At 37.5% G+C, this 26,253-nt stretch overlaps 1 protein-coding gene across 1 annotated transcript in view; it reads left to right on the forward strand.

Moving 5' to 3' along the window:
* LOC119720424 (transcription factor E2-alpha-like) overlaps positions 1–26,253 on the forward strand; it is a 63,625-nt gene that overhangs the window by 18,069 nt on the left and 19,303 nt on the right. Inside the window, exon 4 of the mRNA XM_038190089.1 lies at positions 11,871–11,950. Within this exon, the coding sequence (XP_038046017.1) occupies positions 11,871–11,950 (80 nt within the window). The remainder of the gene's footprint in view (positions 1–11,870; positions 11,951–26,253) is intronic.

The raw sequence follows: 26,253 nt of genomic DNA on the forward strand, positions 1-26,253 counted from the left end.
TTTCATGTTATTTTATATTTCCGGAATTTCTTTTTACTTTATATTGCATGTATCTATCCTGTCTAAAATAAATCAATATTTATTTTGCACATCAACGTCATCAAACCAGAAGTAATATGGGAATCAAATGTGTAAGTAAACCTACCGGTATAAAACCCAAAAGGATGTTGTTTATTTCTTGCTTTTTTTTTTCAAATTAAAAAAAAGAAGAATAAACTGGAAGAGGTAGAATTTCATGATTCTTTTTGTATAAACATAAAAGCGTTAACACCTGACCTGGGCCCAATTTCAAACCAGTAGCACTGCTTAACAGCCATACAAGTAGCTAACAGAGCTTACGGAGCCTCCATCTATTTCAAACAGCTAACAGAGCCTCTGTCTATTTCATGGAGACCATAAGCAATAAGCACAGCGCTTAACCCAGAGGAAAAAGGGTTTCGTGAAAATCTGCATGAAATTTCCATTTTTCTGAGACAGGTTCATTTAATTTTGAGGCACCAAGTACTTTGGTTAATAGTGAAATGTTTCACCTACCGGTACAATGAAAAAAAATAATTTTGGACGATTGCCGTATGAGTCCATTGCATGAATTTTGATAATTTTGTCATGAATGTAATAATGATGACAAAGTAATTGTGATGTAGTAACGACGTAAGTAGTAAATACGTGTGACGTATTAATAGTTGACCTATCACAATATGCCCCTTCCTATATGTATTTTCTTTTATAACTCATGAATGTTGTTGCTGATTGGCATGAAATTGGGACTTTTCCTAACGTGTACGTATGTGGGTCAACTTTTTACCCAAACTAATATTGTGAGATGTCCATTATTTCTGTGGCAGCCAGTTTAAAAATAGTACTATTAATTTTAATTATTTTCATAAAATACCGATACATGGAACTATGCATAGTTTTTTGGTCAAAAATATATGTTCTGGTTTAAAATTTATTTGATATCCACTTTAGACAACTAAAAGATGGTCATATGATGAACTGCGATGCATTATGGGAATCAAGTATAGCCACAATATGACAATGCTGTTTTCAGCATATCTGCGCTTTTATTTTTAAATTTGGGATTTTTTTTTTTTTTTAAGTTCTTGCATTGGAAAATCAGAACTACACTCTTAACCATTAGGCCTTTATTTGAACCAATTAGCAATTCTAATTTGAGGACCAAATCACAAAAAAAGTGTTCTTTTCCCCAAAAATAATGTGTACATCTACAGTGGTGACCTTGAATGGCAAATGTACTTTGAGTTAATGAGCAATGACACCAGACTATGTGACAATTGTTTTGGTGAAATCATGATGTTAATAAAAAAACTGAATAATCTGACCTGGCGTGTGTCTGAATTAACTGACCATAATTTGAATTCAAATTGTTGGCACATCAAACGCTCAAATGGACAGTCGCATGACGGGCATTATTTAAAAGTAGAGTTGATCATAATTTTGTTATTTGTGCATTTGTTTTGTTTGAACCAACAAAATTGCTCAAAATCTAAAGACCGGTGTTTAACAACTAATCTAATGAAGTTTTAGCTCTGTGAATGCTGTATAAGAGAAAACAATATCCCAAGACCTCGATTTCAATTCAAAAGTTGCAGAGTCATATATTGAATTGCGCCAGAAATCAGCATCCGGAACACGTTCTCATTCAGCAGATTGCAGCTGCGCGATGTCATGCACTGCCGTGCCCGTGTGTGCGTCGTGTCAACGTTTCGGCGCATCCATTCATGGATTCCCCCAATTACAAACCAACTACTAACGGAAATTTCCAAAAATGCATCACTTGACTCATCTTTGGCAGCACAAATAAAAACAACTACGTATTTTTCACATATTTGAAAGTGCAAAATGAGAGTTAGTTGCGTACGTGAAAAACACGTCCATATTGCCCATGTTGTCTTACCAAAACACACACAGAACATGTACTGATACATGTATATGTACAGTATGTACATGTAGGCTAGGGTGCGATCTTAACTTATTTTTTCACTGGCCAGTCGGGCTACTGAAACAGACTCTTAACTAGCTTGTGGGCATTTTCACTAGCCTGCATGTTTTTCTTTTATAGAGTGTCTCATAAACAACAATGTGCATAAAACGTGTATCCTGAGGCAATCTTGTCAGGGTTTTTAATAAACAGATCTAATAATTTAACCCTAAACAGTTAATAAAATTAAACACAAATTGATACAGGTGTGCTTTCTGAATTTTTGATTTATTTCTTCCTGTCCTTTCATCTTTGCTGTAGCCCAAAAATGTTTGACTCTCCAGCTGGGCTACTGAAGGAATAGTTTGACTAGCCCGCCCCTGTTTTTCGGGCTACTGCCTAAGTCGAACCCTGGCTTATACATAAAAAGAAATTACGTGTGCAGCCTTCATTTTCCATGCAATGATCAAGTGGATTAGACGTAACAATTGACAATCAGATGACGGGACACCTGTACAACTTGACAGATTTTTTTAGTACAAGTTTGATCAAAGTGAAATCTTAAATTAAAAAAAGTTCAAATTTTCTCCAAAAGATTATGAAAACTTGTAACGTCTCGAAAATCAAACTTGTCTGGAGATACCCATGCTAGTTACATGTATCATTGTAGCATTGGTTGGGTACAGTGAAGTCTATTATGATGCAAACAATTCAATCTACTGGTAATATCCAGTCATAACTTACACTGTGCAGCCAAGATATAAGTTGCATGGTGCACATACATACTGTGCATGTACATAAATTGTGTGCGTCAAAAAATAATTGCCTGGGCAATTTTTCCCCATGATCATCGACTCATGATATGCTTATAATTTAAAACTAAACATTTGGCATTTGTTTTTGTGACAAATGCAGGATGATTGGAGCAGGGCATTATATGGTTGCACGGTGTTTCAGTTTAGTTACAGTGTCAATTTAAAAATGTTAGAAATGATGAATCTCGGTTTAATTTCTCAGTTTAAGCAAATTATGATTTGACTAAAGGCAATAAAACTAAGGAAAATATTTTCTTCTGGCTTATGGTCCGAATCGAGACCGACTGGTCCAAAGCACCACACTTGGCAGATAGATTCTTATAGCCCTAGAGAAGATACATGTATTCAGAAGGGGTTACACCTGAAATCATTTTGGAAAGGGTGCCTAATTTGCATAAATTGTAAATAGCTGCAGGGTATATACTTATTCCCATATTTTGGTATATTTTTAAATTTGTTATTATTTGAAAAGTCTATTTTGGGGATTCTGAGTCCTTTTTTGAATAAACATTTTCTAAAGCATATAAGTGACTGGAAAATTATGAGGACATTTGAAAGATCCAAAATGGATACCATTATACCCTAAAGTCGCGCGCATTTACCTTTTTCCCCCAGATATCATCACGTTTGCCAAACTTGCCAAACCTCAGTTTACATGTAGATGAGCTTCAAATTCACTAAGTTACGTGTACTTACTGGCACAGTGAACCTAATAAAAGTATATTGAAAATCATGTGAACAATGATAACATCATGAATGATTTTTAGCCCACTTGATCTAAGCCACTTGACTAAGAAATAAAGAAAAAGACAAGGTGTGACCTGCACTTTGTTTTTCTTGAGATTTCAAAGGCCAAGAAACATGAAATATAATGGGATGCCCTTAAAGAATTCTAATGGCACAAAGAAACCAATTGAATCAAAACTTGTGGGGTTCTTCTAGTTTACTGTCTAAATGTATTGTTGTATTATGAATTACTAGTTGCCAGTCTGAATGTACAATACTGTTACACATTGTATCACTCAATTGTTTTGTCCAGTTCTTTGAAAGGTTACCTCATGTGTTTACCTCAGAGCCCACAACGCCTGACATTTTGGCCAATCATGCACATACAACGAATGTGGCATCAGTGCAAGTCCAAGTGGAAGTTGCTGTATCAGATATTCATGTTAATTTGCCCTAATCTGTGCTATGTACACAAGGGTATTAACCTTACACAAAGTTATGGTACAAAAGTCCAGTTGGAATGGCTTTATATGGGCTATTAAAATGAATTTTACTGTAACACATCATTTATGTAAATATCCATAGCCTTTGAATATGTGAAAATGATGGGACACCAGTTTGACCTCTAATATACAATGGCCACTTTCTTTCCTGTCACCTGGGGGCACTGTTGTAGTGACTTCCGATCAGGCATTCAAGTATTAGTGATTTTCTTTACAAAAAGATATTGAGCCTAAAATGTTTAAATATTCTTTACCCTTTATGTGTGCTAATGCCATGTTTGGATAGAATGTCATGGGCAACATGACATAAAAAGAGAGTTAAACTTTTGCAGAAAAACAAAGGGAAAAACAAAATAGAACTCAGAAAGTTAACAACTTGGGGAGAAAATGTGTGAATTTTGCAAAAATTAAATAGGAGTTTTGCATCACTGACTGAGTAAATATTTATGTATTCCATGACAACAATCATTCAGTGAAAAGCCAAACAAAAATATTGAGCCGAAATTTGAGTATGTGGAGAGGAATGTCAGCATTATTTCCTAAATGTACATTCAAATACCAGTACTGTGACCAGAACACTGCAAATTTTGCTTTTTTCCCAACATGGAATTTTTTTTCCCATAGACTTCCGATAAAAACTTTTTTTAATGAGGAAATATTTAAACATTGCATGTGGTTGTCACAAACCTGATAACTTTGAATAAATTGGACAGCGATAAATTTGTTTACTTTGAGTTTAATTGCAGTAATTTGATATAGATCTTGTGTCCTCTACCCACACGGGAACCTCTGTGAATGAATTTGTGCCGCTTCTGTATCTTACGTTTTGTCAAATATGAACACAAGCAACCACTGTCTAACTTAATTTGTTTGCTGTGAAATGTGTCAGTGACGAAGTGATATCATGGCCATCACTGTGAGAAGATATATACCCACTGCATTAACGGAAAGGTAAATTTAGTTAGGTACTTCTCATAACATTATTCCATTGTGTGCTGGAAGAATCACGTTGGAATAACACAAATTGAATTGATTAGCAATATATTTAATGGAGTAGGAATATAATCATATTGGAACCAGTGTCTGATGGTCTAGTAGTCTGATTGAGTTAAGCAGTTAGAGATGGATAGCCATTTTTACGTACATGTAGCATTATTTGTAGGCTGTGTTGATATCAGAAGTTTTATTTATCAGTAAAATGACCAGTTAATATAAATAAAAATCTATTTGAAACACACCGTGCAAGGTCATGCTCGACACACATTTAAAAAAAATGGAATATATTCTGCTTTAGACTTCTCTTAATTTAATTTACATGTATATTCATAAATACCTAAGACAGTTTACCCATTTCTATTGGTTGAGAGCCTGTCACGGCTGGCTGGCTGGTTTTAAACACTTTTCCAGTGTCACATGAAAGTTTGACTCCTTTGAAATCCGGTGCCTTTTATATCGTTTTATTGGTTGAATGTTCACAATGCACATGTAGGCATGCGCAATACTACCAGTGAGTCAGTATTTCATAGTCATAAATTCACCCTAAACCGGCATGGACACTTCCATAATATAGCTACAGGGGTGTTTCGAATTTTAAACATGAAGTAAAATCGTTAAAAGGAAAATCATTGGAAATTTATGATATTTGACTTGTTTTGACTTTTGGACCGAAAAGTTTTGATTTTTTTTGACCAAAAAGGTATTTATGAATGGGAATAAATATGTGTTTGGCATGTATTAAACACTCTGTTTAAGACTGGTTGGAGTATGGATGCTGATCATTACCCTTGCCTTCGGCTCGGGTAATTATCAGCATCTAGACTCCAACCGGTCTTAAACAGAGTGAAGCACACATTTTTTTCCCTTAATCAACAGTATTATGACACTAAATGTACATACAGCCGTGTTTTACTATACTTTAGAGGACAATGCTTTGTGTCTCCCTTTGTCCCTGTAATATAACACTCTCTCATAGACTAAGCACACAAACTTACTACAGAGGACCGTTTCCAACTAGGCCTGTGCATCGGAACCGGGTACCCGGGTACCCGACCGTTGATGTCAGGAACCGGTTACGGGTACCCGTAACCAACTTTACAAATTACTAACAAATTGATTTTCTCTTTTATTTGACATGTACATGTAATGCACAAATTACAAATGATGGATGCTACCTTTAATGTGTACAAATCCATATTGCATGAGAGGAATCACAGGCCACAGATGAGGCAAACATTTTCCTCCAAAGAATTATAATAACTAATAAATAAACTAAAAATCCCCTCCAGCATCTCCAATCTTCTCTATGTATCCTTTATGCAGGCTGCCAACTATTTGGTGTTCTCCAAATGTTTCAAATGAAGGGCAATTCCACGCAAAAGTAAACCTGTGGAAAAGTGGAAAATCTATAAAATGTTCAGAATACAAGCATCACAACCTCAATTATGGTATCAAATGAAAGAGTACAACAATATTTTTTATTTAAGTGGTGTGCCAGTGAGATGGGATATGAATTAAGTGTATTTTTGTGTGTCAAAAAACCTGTGCTGGGGCTAAAATTATGGTTTTTATGTAGTCATTTTGCATAGAGCTATATTAAATTACTAGAGCGCTAACTCGATGTACAAAGTAATGCCTGATGGGCGCATCCATGTTTGTGCACAAACCTATGCAAAACTTGAAATTTTGTACGGCTTTTGTACGGCTATTTGCATATCTGCATTTGTATTCCATACCGGTGCGTCATCGAAGCCGATACACCCAAAACCGAAACGCACTATCAGCAAATGAGCGTTTCATTTTGCTCTACGCAAACAGCGCAATGTGTGCGCGTCCCTCCGCTGCAGATGCTTTTCGCCGTGACGTTTTTTGAACCGCCATGACACGCTTAAGTTGTTTGCGTATCTTCTACTTGCGCGTTGCATTTAGAGTACACTTTTAAAATTCAATCCATCTATTTTGATTGTGTTCTACAAACACGCACATAAATTCAAAATGTCTGCGCCCAGAGCGGCTTCAAAGCGTCTCTGCGCGCAAGAATAAAGAGTTAGCGCTCTAGTAATTTAATATAGCTCTATGTCATTTTGGCATCTTGTACTCAGTGATCTGCCTTCTAGATTTATTTCCACAGAGAATCAACGCGCATACCTTATCACATCCCTTGAACTAAAGCCGTGTTCCCATTGGACTTTTTTTGGTTAAAGTACCGCAACTTTTCTGTAGAATGACAAAATTAAATCCAATGGGGACACACGGTAAACTGACGTCCCTGTCAACTTACCGCGACCGTGATGTAAAACTAACAGGCCGAAAGAGGACGCGGAAGACTTCCGCGCAGCCACGGTAACTTAACAGGGCCGCTAAAAAGTCCAATGGGAACGCTCCGCGCTGTAAACCTACCGTGTCCACGCTGTAAAACGCTATGCAAACAACAACACTTCCTGTATACACAGAATTCGCGCGAAAATGGTAGTATGGTTCCCTGTCTCGTTTGCACTGATGGCGGTGTGATATTATCATCGTACCGTACACAGCGTGTGTAGCATGCACTACGCTCAGCTGCAGCGCTTTTTTCAATCTCGTCCAGCTGCTGCAGTTTCGCTACTTTACTAGTTAGAAACATGGCAGATTTGATCGATTTTGTGAGGAGTTTAATTGGGCTAGATGAACGTGAAAATGCTGATGAAGGCACAGGAGAAATGACGTGGCCGACTAAATTCAGCGCGCGAAAAATACGTCATTCCACAGAATTTGCCCTTTTACACATGTACAATAAAGTCAATGTATGGGAATAACAAATTATGAAGAGCTCATTTTGAAACGAGACTTTTTGTGCATGTTAGGCATCTCTCAAAAGTAGCTATGGTGTTACATCTACAATCTACATGAAGATTAGATTCATTGTTATTGGCAGACTCTTATCGTCTGTTATACTTGCATCTTATTTGTTGGTACATGTATGGTGAAGCAAAAGTTCATTTTAAAAATTCCATTTTTACCCCTCAGCCGAGAGGCTCGAGGGGTATTGTCATCGCCTACGGTGTCCATTTTTATGTCTGTATGTCGTATGTAGTTTCCGGATGATAACTTCAGTTAGAAATGTTGTTTGGGATTGTAACTTTGGTAGGGGGTTGCCCTTAGGAGTAGGCAAGTTGGGATAGGTTTTGAGGTCAAAAGGTCAAAGGTCAAGGTCACCATGTTGAGTTAAAGGTTAATGGTTTCCGGATGATAACTTGACTCTGGCTGAGGGGTTTCAACAGCAACGCTGTTATTATATTTTTAGCTAATATAAACATGTCTTGTTCATTTAGAACTTGCTTGAGATAAACTTTCACCAAGTACAGAAAAACATTTCTGTAGCAATTTTTAATATTTGTTGAGCTTTGTATCAAGGGCAATTCCATGAAACTTGGCTGAATATGAAAAAATTAATGAACTCTTCAAAATAACAAGCTTCACAGCCTCAGATGTGGTATCAAATTAATGTGACAAGATCTTTCATTTGAATAATGTGCCAATGAGATGGATGGTCAAGTGGGTTTTTTTTAGGGGGGGGGTAAAAAACCTGGTATTTTACCTAAGTTTTTTTTTAATTTTAGGTACTCATTTTGGCACCTTGTGTTAAATGCAAGTCTTATCGTGTGTTTTTGTTTTAAATTAAGAGAAAAGGTTTCATGGCTATTTTCAAGGGTATTGTCAAAAGAGTTTGTTGTTTGATAGTTTCTTAAATGTTGAAACTTGTACCAAAGATGGGTGAACAAACTGTAACGTGAGTTACCGTAATGTATCCCTCTACAGATTTCATGAATAATTTTTTTAAAATAATAGTAATGATAGAATATGACTTATTACCTAATGGAAAACTTTCAAATGAAAGGCATTTAATTTTTTTCTTTGTCCTTTTTGTGTAATGTGAGTCCCAGATAAAAAGTTATTCCCAAACCAACAGAATTGTATAATAAAAATATTGCCCTTTTTTGTGGGTTTAATCATTTAATTTCAAATGACTTGTGAAAAAAAAATCCACCCTAAATGCTTTGACTTTTTAGAATAACAGCACAAACATGTAGTTGAGCGAAGAGTACCCTCTCCAAATGTAGCGTGAGTTGCCATGGAATTGCCCTCAAATGCTTTTTAGGAGGAGTACCACCCTAACAGTCCTGTATCCTACAATTTTAATATGATTTATCAAGGTAATTGATGTAAAGTGTCCGTACGTTAAAGGGCTGAGGTACACAGTATTTGGAATGGACATACCCGGTACATGTAGATAGTACACGTACACTGCACATTATGTATTCCATAGGAAAGGAAACTGTCCATTGACTGGAATAGCTTGGCAACAGCTTCCTGCTTGGCTGCTACAAAGCACTTGGTCTATAGTACTTCCTGTATTGCTTACATTCTGTATAGCAATCAATCGCAGTTGCTTCTTCCTCTACCTATTAAATATGAATGCAATTTCATTGCATTATGAAATATCTACACAATAGTATACTCCTTGGCCAGTGCATGCAGTTGCAATTACATATTTGTTATATGTAAGCCGTTTAGTTTTGATGTTTACATAAATTTGTTAACATTTTCATATTCCGAGTTATGTGTTAATCAATCAATATTCATGGCTTGGTTTTTTGTATTTTCTGAGGGTTATTACAATTTGATTTTGAAATTTCAAAATGAATTACATGTATCTTAATTTTGCACAAATTACCGGTACATTCTCATCAGTAGATTTAAGTTGATTCAAAGCTTAATTACTGTTAATTACAATGCATTTCTTGACTTGCTTTTCAATTAACCAAAAACCAACCGCGTTCATGTAGAACAGCAGATGTGTGAATAAATTGTGCATTTGATGATAAAAGCGTGAAATGTGGCACATTGTTAGAAAGTACATGTACATACATGTACATTACCTTCAATAGGATTTTTGGCTATGGGGCTATCTCAGATTTGCCCTTTGGTACATGTACATCAAGTCCATTATAGTGGGAGGACAATGTGGTAGATGTACATGTACCATACCTATACATTTACCTACACTGTACATTGGCAGGTAATGCAAAATATCAATTTCAGTTAGTAAATGTCATGGTTACCATAGCAACTGATATAAAAAAGTAATTAACCTTGGCATCCAAAATCACCGCTAGAGGGCGCTATATTAATTTGAGGGCAAATTTTTTTTGTGTTGAGTTGTTCCAAAATTTGAATCTTTTCAACCAAAATCAGCACAGATACCGGTAGAGAACAAATGGTAATGTTATCAAATACTTTCAAATTTATAGATGCTTTGCATTTTTCATGCAAGTAATGTACAAAAAGTATCCAAAACTAAACAAAATTGTGCAAATTAATGTACACGTACCGGGGTAAGCAGCTTTTGGTGCAGATTGCAGCAATATTGGACTTCAAGCATTCATTGTACATGTAGTTGGTCATGTGACCATGAATTTTAGTCTAATGTGGATACTTGATGGGGATACAATGTAGGTTCGGGCAAAGAAAATATGGTTTTGGCTCACTAAAATACATCTTATACATAACGAACAAACTTTATTATTTGTTGTGTTTGTTATTTTGTTATTATTTGTTGTATTTGCTGTGTTTATCGGGCCATTATCGGTGACCAGCCCTCTACCCGGTCTACCACTGTTATTCCCATTAAAAAAATACCTTTTTGGTCAAAAACTTCGAAGAAGAAAAATAGCAAAATTCTGACCATCTTTTGTTCAAGAATTTTACCTTAAATTGCTACATTGTATCCATGTTCATGGCCCATTTCTATGAATTGAGCGTGTGATTGCTGTTCCAGCAACGAGCCCCCAAAGTTTCCCCAAAAATATAAAAAACCTATACACAAAATGACCAAAAATTGATCAAATACAATGCTGTCGTCAGTAAATGCACTCTTGGCGAAAGTTTTCGGAACACGCCCCTTTGTCTCGATTGATGTGCATGCGCGTCTATTTTGCATATGAATTGAGACATTCAGGAACTGGGCCAGAGCTTATGGTGCACTCGCGCTTGTTCACATACATGTATCTGCAGTACTAAGGGTCGTAAGGTAAGCCTCAAACACCATGATGTGGCTTCAAAAATTATTGAACCAACCATGAATTATACCCCCCTCCCCCACCATAATTTTGCAATAATGTTACCCTGGTCTGGAATGACAAATAAAAAGTGCATAATTTACATCCTACAAGATGAACTTTTCTTTCAGTACGGGGACTGAAAGATTAAGACATTAAAGAGAGTAGTACATTTACCCATTTTTGTGGAAGGAATCCAACCAGTGGATGGCCGCACCACAATGTAGCATGCCAGCTGTTTGATGACAACATTCCTGCGTCCAATATTTGGATGCATGATGTGCTGAGGAAATTGAACATTTTAACAAGTTTTTCTTTCTCTCAAATTTGAAATTTGCAAACTTCACTGAGATCAACATTGATTTTATTGTATGTCATACATGTACATTATGATTAAGTTCAGAGTATTTGTGCAAGAGCAAAGTGCGCTAACAGAAAGCATTATGTAAGCGCTGGGTCAAATAGGTGGGAATTTAATTTAAGTTTAACTGTTCAGACATCACTCAGTCTAAGGAGAACAAAATGTGTGAACTAAACCCTTCCTTTGTTGTGTTTGAACTTACTGCTTCAGCGGCAAGTTGAACTTGATTCAGTGTACCCTTCAAACTGTTCAGACACCAATTTAGCAAACAAGTTACACCATATCTAGATCAACCAGTATTTTAAGCAATGTTAAAATGGTCTCTGAACTCCCTCATGGTTAGCACAACTTTATGAGTAAAATTTACATCCAAGGCTGTTAAATTACACATTTTGTTATACTCTTTAATTCAATATTGTTCTCACGCAGGTAAATCCAAGGACCCGTACTCAATGCCATACCCATCTATGTCCAGAGAATCTAACCTTACACCTAATGCACATGTAGCGGTAAGTCAGTTGGTTCTTGTTTTTAAGATGTACATGTAGTATAAGACAATACAAGTCTTTTGTTCATTGTGTGAAGGGGTCAGGTATCATACTGCACATTTGTATATCCACATGCCATGCAACAATGAGCAAGCAAGGATTGATCAGTAAGTGGATTTCATTAATAAATAACAAATAATGATAATACAGAACATAGCGCTCTAACTGTCAAAGAAAGTACCACAGCACTTTACACAAAATGGACGAAAAACCAAAACCAAAAATAATCTATATAATTAATAGAGAACAGTTCTTGAATACATTCTGATATGTTGTAAAATGATACAGTTTTTTGTTTTAATCAGTGATACATTTTCCACCAAAAGATCAGAGAGGGTGACAATGAAAAAAAACAAAATTATCGCACTTTCCTTTCATTTGAAACATGGAGAAATACGTCATGTACTAAGTGTTTGCCAAGCATACAGGCAGTTATTGGGCCAATGGGCTTTGAGGTTTTCTTTGAAAAAGAATGTTTACATACACATGTAGACAGAGCCTAATATGTACCGGTATGTTCAATGTAGAGTCATGGACCATATTCATAGCAGAAATTAACATACACATCAAATTTGGTTACAATTGAAAGGGTCCATGAAGTGAATTTTTCTTAGGAACATATTTTAAGCAACTGTCCACTCCTCTTAAATGTATGAATAATATTGACATCCATTGTTAATTTTATGGAAAAGTGCACTTCTTTAAACATTTACACATGTAAAATCTTCCATGCTTTTCCAGACAACTGAGGGTGCTGTTGTTGTGATGTCATTTCAGGAAGACACTGTTCAGTTTAGGGGTTTACTGTTCATTTGTTCATTTGCTTATTGAAAATATTTGTGAGAAAAGTTTGCTCATTGGCTTACTGCCATGTATTGACACAACACGAATCACAAAAGAAAAGAAAACTTACGACATCCAAATATCCAAAATTCTGGCAACGTTTGGTGCTGAAATACCGGTAGCTGTAACATGGAGGTTTCTGCCTGAAAATCACACTTTTGCTCAAAAAGGCACAAAAATACCCTTGAAAATGGCCAAATGAAAATTGAAAAAAAGGTTAAATGGGACAAAAAGGTGAATCTCCAACAATTGCATTTAAAAAAATGACATTGCATGGGCCATGGCATATTTGTATTTGTATCGCAGTACTATGTACCTGGAATTTCTTCTGCATGTATGTTGGATCAGGAATTTGAAAGGGCAAAGATATTTTGATGTACATGTAGATACATGGTGTTGGATAATGGCCCAGTATTAAGCTTGATCAAAAATAAATGAGGAAAGGAACTTTTGATTTGGAATAATGAATGAATTTAATAAGCAGAGATGCCACTTTTCCGGTTTTAACAGGAATTCCGGTTTTTAAAAAAAATCTCACAAAATTCCGGTTTTTCCGGCCGTCAAATTAACCAGAAAAAAGAGAAGAAAAACTGTGGAAATGCGTTGATTTTTTACCTCGATTTAGTACATTTAGGCGCACGCATGGCACAACATTGTTTATTGAGGTAGTCTTAAAAACAGTCTTTGTGTATGTTGTTGCCGAGCCTGCATGCGATACAAGCGGCCAACGTACTTGCACGCAGTATACAATGGCGCCTCGCGCGTGCTTCTCCGCGTGCGGGCGTGTTGTGTGCTAAGCACACGTAGCATTCAGCCTGGAAATCAAGTCTATCATTTCAGCTATCGGTGGTTTCCGATCGCAGTGATACATGTGAATACAAAAAATGCGGGTACCAACCATGTTTACGTTGAGCGCATCGCGTAGTGCAAGGATCATGTACACCGACAGCAGTGTTGTGGAATCATGCACGTTTCGTGTCGAATATTACGTTGGAAATTCGGGTAGGCACAATAAATATTAGGAATATGGACAAAGTCAGTGATTGAACGAACCGACAGCTTTAAAGGCCATAGAAGCAAAATTAAAAAATAAACAGAACTTGGCTTGGCTACAAGATAAAGATGACAATGGGGACTTTGTGTCGGACACAAAGTGGCTTTTTCACACACACAAAAGTTCCGTTTTTTCAAGCAGCCGTTCCGTTTTTTTCAAGCAGACCCAGTTCCGTTTTTTTTTCAAGCAGACCCTGTGGCATCTCTGAATAAGTTAGTTCAAACATTATCCGAATGACAATCAGTTGCAATATTTTCCTTCACATGGCTTAGTTTTAATAGCAAGAGATTTCAAAATCCAGTTATCCAATTTCTGTGTCGCCGTAACAAAGTTTTGGGAGACACTTACCAGTCCTAAATTCTGTACAACCGTATGACCGTAGACCCGCAGGTTACGTCTGTCCATCCGTCAGGGCAGCTTACATGTAGCTTCCGGATGATAACTTGAGTTAGAAAATGTTGTTTGGGATTGTAACTTCGGTAGGGGGTTGCCCTTGTGATTAGCAAGTTGGGATTGGTTTGGGGGTCAAAGGTCAAGGTCACCATGGTGAGTTAATGGTTAACGGTTTCTGGATGATAACTTGAGTTGGAAATGAGATTTTGGTGTCTAACTTCGTAGGGGGTTGCCCTTGAGTAGGCAAGTTGGGATTGGTTTTGGGGTAAAAAGGTCAAAGGTCAAGGTCACAGTGGTGAGTTAAAGGTTAATGGTTTCCAGATGATAACTTGACTCCAACTGAGGACTTTTAGAATAACAGTTATCCGATTTCACTGGAAGCTCACATGAAGCTGAGCCTGGCAGTCATGCAAACAGTGACCAGTGAGGCACTTAAAAGTCATCCTCCAGTTAGATTCGCACTATCAAGACAATCACAACGAAAACATTTAACTGATAATTTATTCCACGATTTATTTGTTGTTTTCTGTTTTCTGTAAACATTTGATAGGCGCATTACATGTAGAGCATAATATGAAATCATTGGGGAGCTTGTAAAGTTTAGAACTGTAAATTTATGATTTAATCATTCAAAAAAATAATATGAGGGCAACGACATACCGGTATATAGCCCAAAAAAATATCTTCGGTTTCTGGTATGGAGCTTGCCCCAAAAGTGGTGCGTTGACGCGGGGTTTTTTTTCCCCCTACTTTTTTTTCTTTAAATGTCAGCTGATATAGCAGCTGACGCTTCGACCCCCTTAAAACTTTCAAAAATACCCTTCAGAGTGGAGCTTGAGGTGACCTCAGTAAGGCCATAAGGCTTTAGAATTCTGCACCCACTTATGATCTCGATTGACACGAACAACATTCTTCGGGAAATTTGGATAGTCAATACCAAAATCAGAGAAACGTAAATGTCAGACCATACAGCGACATCGACAGTGCACATGGCTATGGCGATTCGTGCGCAGACCAGAAACCGGAGACTTTTTTGTCAATTATTTGCTATATATTGAAGGTTAAGATGTGACAATTACATATTTGATGCAAGGTTTAGTATAAGAGAGGAATAAAAAAAATGGGGGGGGGGGATTTCTATCAAATATATTCCCAGTCAGAAACAAATCCTCATGATGATTTTTAGTGACTCAAAAAAGTTAAACAATGTTATTTAAAACTTCTCATACAGGTACATGTAGGTAAGGCCATTGGTGGAATTCTTTTGAACAGCCACATTATTTGGACATGAGTTGAACTAATGAAAATAGAGAATTTGTGAAAAAGAACTACATGATTGGACTCTCTTTTCTTTCGGGGGGGGGGGGGAGTTCAATATGTATGATTGTTTCGCTGGAATGTATATTGGGTGGCACTGCTGCAGGATTGAGGACTAAATTGCATGCAGACAAGGAGCTGTCATGATGAATATCTGGGCAGGAACTATCCATCAGTGTGGCAGTGCCCTGCACAATGATTGGATAACATGCTGGATTCGTAATGACTGGGTGTGGTGAGCTGTCATTATGACAAAATGGGTTGGAACTCTCTGATCAGTCATTGTGTGCTATTCATGCACTTGTGGTGAATTGGGTGAGAAACCATTTTCTTGCACTTTGTGTCACAAGAAGGTTTAAATCTAACTTTAGTAGACACCAGTATGTGACCATACTTGCTGTGGACTTGAACACATGTACCGTACCAGAAAGTTGCTGCGATTATGCTACATGGGGTACAGTGAAAACAAGTACATATTTTGATGAGAAAAGGATCAGTAGGTATTTCCCTTGGTTTGTATAGAGGCATGACACACGCACATGTAGGTCAACAGCAGCTGGTTCAGACACCTGCTTGACTGGTAATCTCCTTTGACTTGTAATCTCCATGCATGTTATGTACATGTACACATGTACGTACTTGCACATGGACATGTACACATGTACCATATTTCCAGTACATGTATAAAACTGGTTTGTGTATCATAACCCCATCAGCTGATCTATGCTCCAGCTGGTTTCTACACAAGAGTTATGCACGTACAGACATTTGTGCATAATTTGTACAAAGAGTGAAACTGTTGTTGGCTTTTCAGCATAGTTGTGGTCCGATTGGGTTGAAATGTTGTACATACATGTACATAATCAGGGACGTGTTATTGATTAAAAAAAAAAGCATATTGCAGAAAAGCCCTATGTTCTGTTCATTAAACGGACGTAGACCTCTAGTTTTCATTGCAAATGTTTAATTCTAGAAAACCTACAATTAATTTAGATGTTATGAAAAGGGAAATTGTTTCAATAACTGTGTACATTTTCTATTTTCATGTCACATGCTAAAGTTTACAATGCATGTCTTTGTTAAAGCATGTTTGAGTTGCTTAAACCTTCTGCATGTACTTGCATGTAGTAGCTAAACTCTGTCTTCACCAATGTACATTCACAGTACTTCACTTTTTATTTATAATCAAGTTTACTTAGGCCCCCCCCCCCCCAAAAAATACTTCTGCTTCCGGTTTCCCTACCTACCCTATTCTGACAGCCCCACCCTAATTTTTTCATTGGAAAAATGAGGAAAAAAAACACCCAAAACCATCACTTTATACCTTTTACCTTTGTTTACACGTAGACGCCTCCGTATGGTCGTACACAAAAAATTGGTAAAACAAAAAAATCCCTACCTACCTACATGTACCCTACTTTCGAATGCCATGTAATCGGAAGCAGAACTAATTTTTTTTGGCCTTATTGTAAACCTGTTTGTACATGTATGTATGCTAATTGTGTCATTCTATGCAGATTCAGCTGAATTTCAGAAAGGTTGTCAGGTGACCAACTCTGATTTTGGATGACTTAATTTATAAATGGCTTGATGCACCTTATGAACAAGCAACTAATAATTCACAAAACTCAAGTCATTTCTGTGATATGTACAAATGTAAGACAACTTCTAAAAGTTAGCTCCATAGATGTATGACTTGTGACTCAGCCTCAGACTCAAGTCACTATCAACAAAGACTTGGACTCAGACTAGACACATCAGACTCTGACTTGTGACTCAGCCTCAGACTCAAGTCACTATCAACAAAGACTTGGACTCAGACTAGACACATCAGACTCTGACTTGTGACTCAGCCTCAGACTCAAGTCACTATCAACAAAGACTTGGACTCAGACTAGACACATCAGACTCTGACTTAGGACTCGGACTCAATGTTAGCAACTCGGACTTGACGACAACATGACAAATATACATGTGCACATACATACATGTATGTACACATGTATGTTGTTGTTTTTAATTGAAAATTGACATTTTTTGGGGTGCAAAATTCAAGTTATATTAATGAAACCCATACATTTTATATTAAATTGTACCGTGCAACTCCCTCTGTAGTTGCACAACCATTTAACAATTGTTGACTGCTGTGATGTGGTATGGTTTTTAACACTTGAGGGGTGCATACTGGTAGCACCTGAGGTGAAGACAAGGGAGATATATATGCGCCCCAAGGGGGTTAAAAACGGCACATCCTACATCACAGCAATCAACAATTGCTTGGTTATATCGTGCCAATACATGTAAGTCAAAAAGATGGTTGTAACTTACATGCAAGAAATGAATGAAATCACTACAGTGTAACCCTTGATAACTGCAGGCCAGACATCGTGAACAGTTGCAGTTCTCAGTCGCGAGCGCGTAGGCAGGCCCTACACGCGCGTGCAACTTGTGCAATTTATATGCAGCGCAGTGTGAGATTTATTTACAAAAATGTATAATGCAACTCAGTGTACGGTACATGTTTATGAAGTAAATGGGTATTTTTAATGACTAAACACGTGGCTGTTCTAAAGCAATGAAATTATAGTATCTAAGCACACGATATAACAGTGCAAATTGATAAGTGCCCTACAGCCACTGTACCACTCTTTACCGGGTACGTGCATAAGCCTAGATACAGTTTAATGAGTTTCCACAATTGATAATTATTGATAATTAAAAGTTATGTTTATCAACAATTGAAAGACATGTACCTGTACATGTATACATGTAAGTACACATGTAGTCATCCAACTAGCACAAGTGGAACTCAGAATTATGTCATGTGTCTTAGGTTAAGAAGCTGAAGGTTGTGTGGCACATTGAACATGTACAGGGGCAATTCCACGCAAAAGTGACCATGGCTGGAAAGTGGAAACTGTATGAAATCTTCCAAACTACAAGCATCACAACATCACATGTGGTGTCAAATTATAGGGGACAACAAGATCTTTCATTTGAGCGGTGTGCCAGTGAGATGGAATGTAGTTAAGTGTGATTTTGGGTAAAAAAGCTTGTGGTTTTTTGGGCTAAAATCATGGATTTTTGGTAGTCATTTTGACACCTTGTTTTAACATGCAAAATGTGACTGTTATTGGAATGTTTGTGTTTAAGACAGAGAGAAAGGCTCATATATTATAGGGAAAGATTTTCATTATGTTGCAGTTCATCAAACTCAGAGTTTATGCCATGTTAGAAACCATAAAGAGGAAGTAATGTGATTGATGTAACGTGAGTGACGGTACCTCCCTGCAATCTCATGTCCCTTGCATCTAAAATACACACTTACATGTACATTGTGTTTGAGTAGCCTCATGGCATATAAATGTAACGAGAGTGACGGTGGAATTGCCCACATGTATATTTAGTCTATGTTCCACAAGTGGGAGTGGGTAAGGAATAATCATTCAAACTTGACATACATGTACAATATATTTGAAATGCTTATAAAATCCCATCACTTGTGCGTGCAGCAGTAAAACATGCTCATCTTTAATACTAATAGCAATACAAGATTATGCCACACTGTTGTGGCAATGTATCAGGATTCAAGTTTGCTTGAAGACAAATTCAGTGTATAAAGCAAGACTTACACGTAGGGTATGATGTACAGAGTTCTGATGATAAATTGAGTTGTGTTATAATTTGTGTGTCTGTCATATTGGATAAGGCACCATCCTATTCCATAGCATAAGTAGACAGGTATTGATCTTCATCTAACAAGTATTTTTGGACTGAAGCTGAGATTCATGTATTGTGCACCTGCCTGCTAGAATCCTGACAACTTTGACTGATCATATCTGATAACCTCCAGACCAGGAAGCTCATTACTGTTAGCATAGATCATCCCCGAAACATCCCATTCACAATCGATCACAACTTGACATGGAATCTCCATATAGAACCTTGCATACCAATATTGTACACCAGCATGAAGATATTGCTGTGGCTTCTTATCTTTGAGATTGATAATTAGACAAGAAATATATGTTCATGTTTAGGTGTTTTCTTGTCAATTCCTTGTTCAATCCACATAGATCCTGCAGCCGATTTCACAAAACTGTATGCAAAGGCGCAAGTCTACTTGCGCCACAATTTATTACGTAAGTTGCACAACATTTCACGCTGGGCAACATTTCAGTTATGACAATTTCACCAAAGTTTTATAGTGCGCAAAAGAATATTGAGAAATTCCATTAGAAAGTGGACATGACTGAAAAATAGAAAATTTATGAAATCTTCACAACTACAAGCATCACAACCTCAAATGCGGTATCAAATTAATGGGACATTAACTTTTTAACTTTAATATGGGCAATTCCATGATAATGTAACGGATGTTACATTCAGAGCCTAATGACCAATTTCAACAACAAATATTTGTTGTCAAAGCAACTATATTCAGTTCATCTCTAGCTTAGGCCTTGATGTATAACATCACATGATTAATGTTGTATTGTGGTTGAATTACTTAATGAGATTTAAGCATTGTAAACGACCATTACGGATGTGACGCATTTTAACGTAGGTTTTGAATTTCAGTACTCTCTGATAAAAGTCTGTAAAGTTTCTTACACAAATTTAATGAAATAACTAAACTAAGTGTTAGATATAGCTTTACTCTATAAAAACACCAATTACATTGTAACATTACGAATGTTACTTGCCAGAAATCAGCTTCACACACGTGATAAAAAAACATAATGAATCAGGATATTTTAAGTTCTGTGTGTTATATTTTATAAAATATGAACCTTTCTCCCTGCCTTAAAAACAAAAACCTCACAATAAGTTTGCATTTTGCATGTGAAAACAAGATGCCAACATGACTACCTAAATCGATAACTGTAGCCCCAAAGTCACTTTTTATGACCCCCAAAAACCGCAACATTTGACCACATTCTATCTCACTGGCACACCACTCGATTATAATAGATCTGTTGGTCCCCTTAAATTGGATGTACCAAACTTGAGGTTGTGATGCTTGCATTAAATGTAGTTTTTGAAGTTTTCATACATTTTCCACTTTTCAGCCATGTCCACTTTTGTGTGGAATTGTCCTTGTACCAAAGGTGGGTGGGCAAGCTGTAATGTGAGTTACCAAATTCATCCCTCTAAAAATTGTATTATTGATTATATGTTGATATATGACTTACACCCTAATGATGCACATGTAAGGGCACTAAGCAGATTTTTCAATCAGTGTACCGTACAGTATGAGGAAACTTTTAAATGCAAGGCATTTAAAAAGAAATTCTATATCCTTTTCTTTTGGCTGTTTTTTTGTGTGTAGTTTTGTCACTTAGTTCAAGGGATCTTCTGGGAGAAAAATCTACCCTTCATGCTTTGACTTCATAGAGTTGACGGAATACCCCCTCTAAATTTCGAGTTACCATGGAATTGCGCTATTTTGTGAATGGGAATAATAGTGTGGTGGAGCAGTTTTCAATGTGTGGTTTGAAACTGATTGGTGGCCTGGTCGCTGATCAGCTCAGGCCGTTATCCGCAACCAGGCCCCACACCGGTTATAAACCAGACGTTTAAAACTGCTCTATCAAACTATTATTGCCTTATTTTGTACCACCAATATAATGCGCTCTCGACCAATAGGAATGATTAAACTGTCCAAGGTGTTTATGAATAAGGGAATAAATGTGTGCTCCGGAGGTTTTTATCACTCGTTTAATACCGCTTAGAGTCTGGGTGCTGATAATTACCCGAGCCGGAGGCGAGGGTAATTATCAGCACCCAGACTCTAAGCGGTATTAAACAGAGTGATAAATACCGACCGAGCACATATTTATTCCCATTCATAAATACCTTATCCGTAAAAAAATATCAAATAATTCGTTCAAAAAATCCCGATTTTGTTCAACAAGTTCACTTCATGCTTTTTGAAACATCCCTCTAGCAAAATAATGGAGTGTTCAGCTGGCGAGTAAGATGTAAACAACCCTTTTATGGAGATTGACGCGCGCGTAACATGTTCTGCGCGATGTCACGCAGAACGCACCTGGGGCGTTGCGTTTTGAATTTAGAACTATAAAATTCTGACTCGCTTGTAGTGTTGCGCATGCCTACGTGAGGATTGTGAACGTTCAACCAATGAAACGGTAAGAGGCACTGGATTTTAGGAGTCCACATTTTATTGTGACACTGGAAAAGTGTTTAAGACCAGCTAGCCATGTCTTTATCATCCGTTTAAGACCGGCCACGTGACGGGCTCTCGACCAATAGGAATAGCTAAACTGTCTGAGGTATTTATGAATGTTCATTAATAAATACCTTGGAAAGTTGATAGCTTCTGATCGGTCGAGACTCGATCACGTGGGAGTGCATTAACGGTGATATAAAGACCGGCTTCAAAAAACGAGCGAATAAATGGCCCCTGAACCAGTATTGATCCAGCATCATACTGTAACCTAAATGATTGGCCAGATATACAACAGTCCTATGGTAGCTTGTAACAATACAGCAGTACACATGCGCACAACTACCATCGCGTGAAGACTTACGCACTCGTATGCAACACAGTTGCTATGCGTACGCGGAATAAGTCTTCACCATAGATTTAGAATATAAGGACTGTTTCTAATTTTGTATGGTCTTCACACGACATGTTCGTACTGAAGATAATAATACGCTTACGACGAAAGCATGGATCTGCGATTTATTTTCTGTAAATACGTCGCACACGGACCTATTTCCTTTTTCTAAACTGAGCATCTCTGTAATTCTGGACACAAGGAATAGTAAACGAAATTCCAGCTTCCTCCGTCAGGTAAAAATTTGAAAAAAATTGTTGTAATTTGTTTCGCTATGGCAGCAGAAGTTCATACTCTGGACATCAGTCATAATGCAATGCAGCTAGAGGAATAATGCATTGAAGAGACAGGGTAGCATATCACACTCATTTAGCTAAAATATGGCCCCTTGACATGAACACAAAAAGTCTGGAAATATCGCAGGTGAAAAAGTCACAAAATTGGAGCATTTTAACTGTTTATTTCCTTAAAATTATGATAAATAATAAATGACCCGGTTGGGGGATGGCCGCTGTTAAAGCTATAGTGCATCATTTGCAGCCATCCGAAAAGTAACTGGCGTAATTATTGTTGAAAAACATACTTGGTTGAAAGATAGTAAGGGGACTAAACTCCCTGTGAAATTATTCTATCTGGCAAGCTGTCATTTTGAAGTAATCAACGAAAGAAGGCCTTTCCAACGGTGCTTCTTAAGACGCACCATAGGAAATTTAAATTAGTAGTTCGTTTTGTTATTCGGCAAAGCGCGCGCAAGCATTGGCACGACGCACGCGCGGTTGCTATAATTCGTCAGATCAGTGCGCGACATCGCGTAGCTGCGATCAGCTCAGTGAGAACATGTCTCGGACTCTGAATTCAGGCCCAATTCAAAACATGATTCAGCAACTTTTGATTTGAAATTGAGATCCTAGCATGCTGTTTTTCTCGGAATATACAGCTGAAGCTGAGCTGAAAGCTCATCAGGTTAGTTGTTCAGTATCCTTCATTAGATTTTGAGCACTTTTGTTGCTTCAAACGAACAAAATGCACAAATTACAAATGATGGACTATATCTTTAATGGACCGCACCCTTCGGCTTGGTCCGTTAACAGCGGTCATCCCCCAACACGGCCATTATCACGTAGTGAAGACTGGGTCCTCTCACTGTTGTTCCTAAATTAATATGGCGCACACAAAAAATCCAACCACTGTCTGACATGCATTGTACCAGTATGTAGGATGCGAAAGCTACTTGATTGTCTTTACTGTTGCAATTCAGATACTAGCATGTTTCTACAGAATATACATGACATGGATATTGGTCTTGAGCGATACATGTTCATGAGCACTTCTACATGCACATGTACATCAAGAGTGGTACAAGTGGCAGCAGTCAGAAGTCAGTTGAGGCCATCAGTCACATCAGCAAGTCCAGAAAGGTTTGGAATAGGAGCCAATGCCAAGCACACCTGTACAGGTGCACTCTTGACAGGAAGCAATATGCATATCAGATCATCCTATATGGCCATGGGCAAGCCTTCCAAATCAAGTCAAGCATTTCAACTACCTACCTTCTACACGAACCTGGCAAGATATACATGTATAGCGGAAAGAATGTAGTATCCTGCTGCCACTTTTTTCCAATCAATTTTGAATCCCCGGCCCCAACAGGTTTAAAAAGGGGCCACATTTATTTTGGGCGGTTAGAGATGTAAAAGGGGGACAGCAAAGTTTGCAATTTTATTTTTTAAATCAGATTTTCTTTAAATTTAAATTGAATTTTTATTTTTTTTAGGCCACTCCAATTTTAGTAGTTACCCGACTAGTATTGTCCGTTTTTTCCCCTGCCCTTTTCTCTCTCTCTGTCCTTTCTGCTTCTCTTCTGTGGATACAATGTTACATGTAGTTATTCAATGAACATCCATGAGGTCTTGCCAGGAATCAAACCTGACCTGGACTCTGGAGAAGAAAGAAACTGTCATGAATTAAATGCACCAGTCTTATCCACTCGACCATGAGCGCTTGTTGCCGGTGAGAGTTAATTTGATATACTTAAGGTGCCCATTGAATTAAGGTGAGGTCAAGGAGAGGTCTTAATGAATATTTAATAAATTAAAAATTCATGTTTCAATTAAATGTTCATGAATGATGTATGGTTAAGTAGATTTTTTCCAAACTTGATCAAAGGGGTAAACATCTCGCGTTGAATCAACACTCCTTAGTTTTGTGAATGCGTTAACCTGTTGGATGTTCTGAATGTACATGTATATACATACACAGGCATTGGAAGTCAGTTAGTGTGCGTAGATTTGCCCCGATGCTGCTTAGCAGTAGCACTAGTTAGCAGAAGATGGACAGTAGCACGCGGTCATGGAAAGCAAGTTAACTATGAAGGTTCTATGATGGCGTTTGGCGAGTTTGAGTCAAACTACTAAGGAATCAAAGAATCAATGAAGCAGTGAGGGCCTAGGAGCAACAATTCTCCAAGCTACAAAATAATGAGGAGTGTTTAACAAAAAATTAGTATGTGATAAGTCCATACTTTCTGTATGTGTCTCGGGGTTGCTGTTAGATCCTTGGATCCGTAGTCTACGTGTAGGTGGGTTTTCCATCTAAACTTTCCCTTGAAAAAAATCCTCCAAAGCCACATCAAGTTAATGGGGGCAATTTCAAAAAATGATAATAATCAGTCCAAGCCCTGGGGTTCCGTAAATAAAATGGATTTTACTTTTCCGCCCAAGTTGAAGAAAAACATGAGGTAATGTCCATGCGACCTACATACCTCCATGATAACAAGTTCTATACTCTGATGGGAGTGGCTCGATCCGCACATGCATGGTAAAGGTGTGGACCACAACCCCAACTGTTTGTATACATTTGTTTTCCTTTCAGGGAGGCTATGGGTATTATCCATTATGGTGGGAGAAATCGAAGTTTTCAAAATCGGTTATCATAATTTTTTTTTCAAATCGAATAACAGTTATCTGATTTTACTGGAACTTTCCATTCAGCTCTCAGTCATACATTTAGTCATTTGCCTACAAAATAATGAGTGAGGTGCTGCATGCAATACCCTCTACGATAATTGGGTATTGTTTGCAGGATTCAGTAAAAAACACTCTGATCAGTCCAATGGGCAGGCTATTCATGAACCAAGAAGACCATACATGTTAGCGTCGGTGAGTGAATGCAGATTCAGTCAGAGACCATGGAGCAAATTGGTGGGTGCTCCAGATATTTTTTTTAGCTTGTGTCACAAAAATGACAAATAGTAGAATTCAAACCGTAATAGTAGAATCAGACTGTATTGTTAAAAATTTGGATATTAATCCGACCACTATTTATCAGTAAACTTGGATAATTAGGCTTGTCTTTCTAAAAATGTTTTCGCATCGGGAGTGTTTAGGAGAAACCTTAAAAATTGAATCAGAGAGCTATATCAACCTTAATCCTAGACACGTTGACGATGTTAAATTTATTCACCATTATTCTAGAACTAAAGCTTTTCATGAGTCACTTTTTGTCAGATTCCCCCGTTTGTGGAACACCCTGCCCGCAGACGTTGTGGATAGCCTGATCTTTGGTCTGAACACTTTCATTGCTAAAATGAGGGTACACTGGCTGACTCCTGGTGTGAACTACATGTCACCCTAAGTTTTGTACAGATGGGACTTTGCTAAACCTTGCGTGTTTGTTTGCTTGTTTGTTTGTTTATCTTGCTTGGGGCTTTTGTCTGTATGCTTGTGCGGTCGTTGCTTGTTTCCTGGGTCGTTTCTTCGTTAGTACGTTTGTCTGTTGGGTTGTTTGTCTTCCGTCTGTCTGTCTGGCTGTCTGCTGGGTGGGAGGACTGTTTGTCAGTCCGTTTGTTTATTTGTTGTTTTTCCCTTTGCTTTTTGTTTTTGTCTTGTCTGTTTTGTTTTGTTTTTGCTTCTTGTCTGTTTCCTTTCAGAGGTTGTGTTTTTTTGTCTGTGGGGTCACTTGTTTCTTGTTGGATTGTCTCTGTGGAGTCTGTTTTTGGGTGTTTTTTTGGTCAAGTTGCATGTCTTACGTTTGTCGGGTAGGGGTCTGTTTGTCGGTCGTTTAATTTTTTGTCT

Source organism: Patiria miniata, unplaced genomic scaffold (genome assembly GCF_015706575.1).
Source record: "Patiria miniata isolate m_02_andy unplaced genomic scaffold, ASM1570657v1 HiC_scaffold_9, whole genome shotgun sequence".
NCBI classification, from domain to species: domain Eukaryota; kingdom Metazoa; phylum Echinodermata; class Asteroidea; order Valvatida; family Asterinidae; genus Patiria; species Patiria miniata.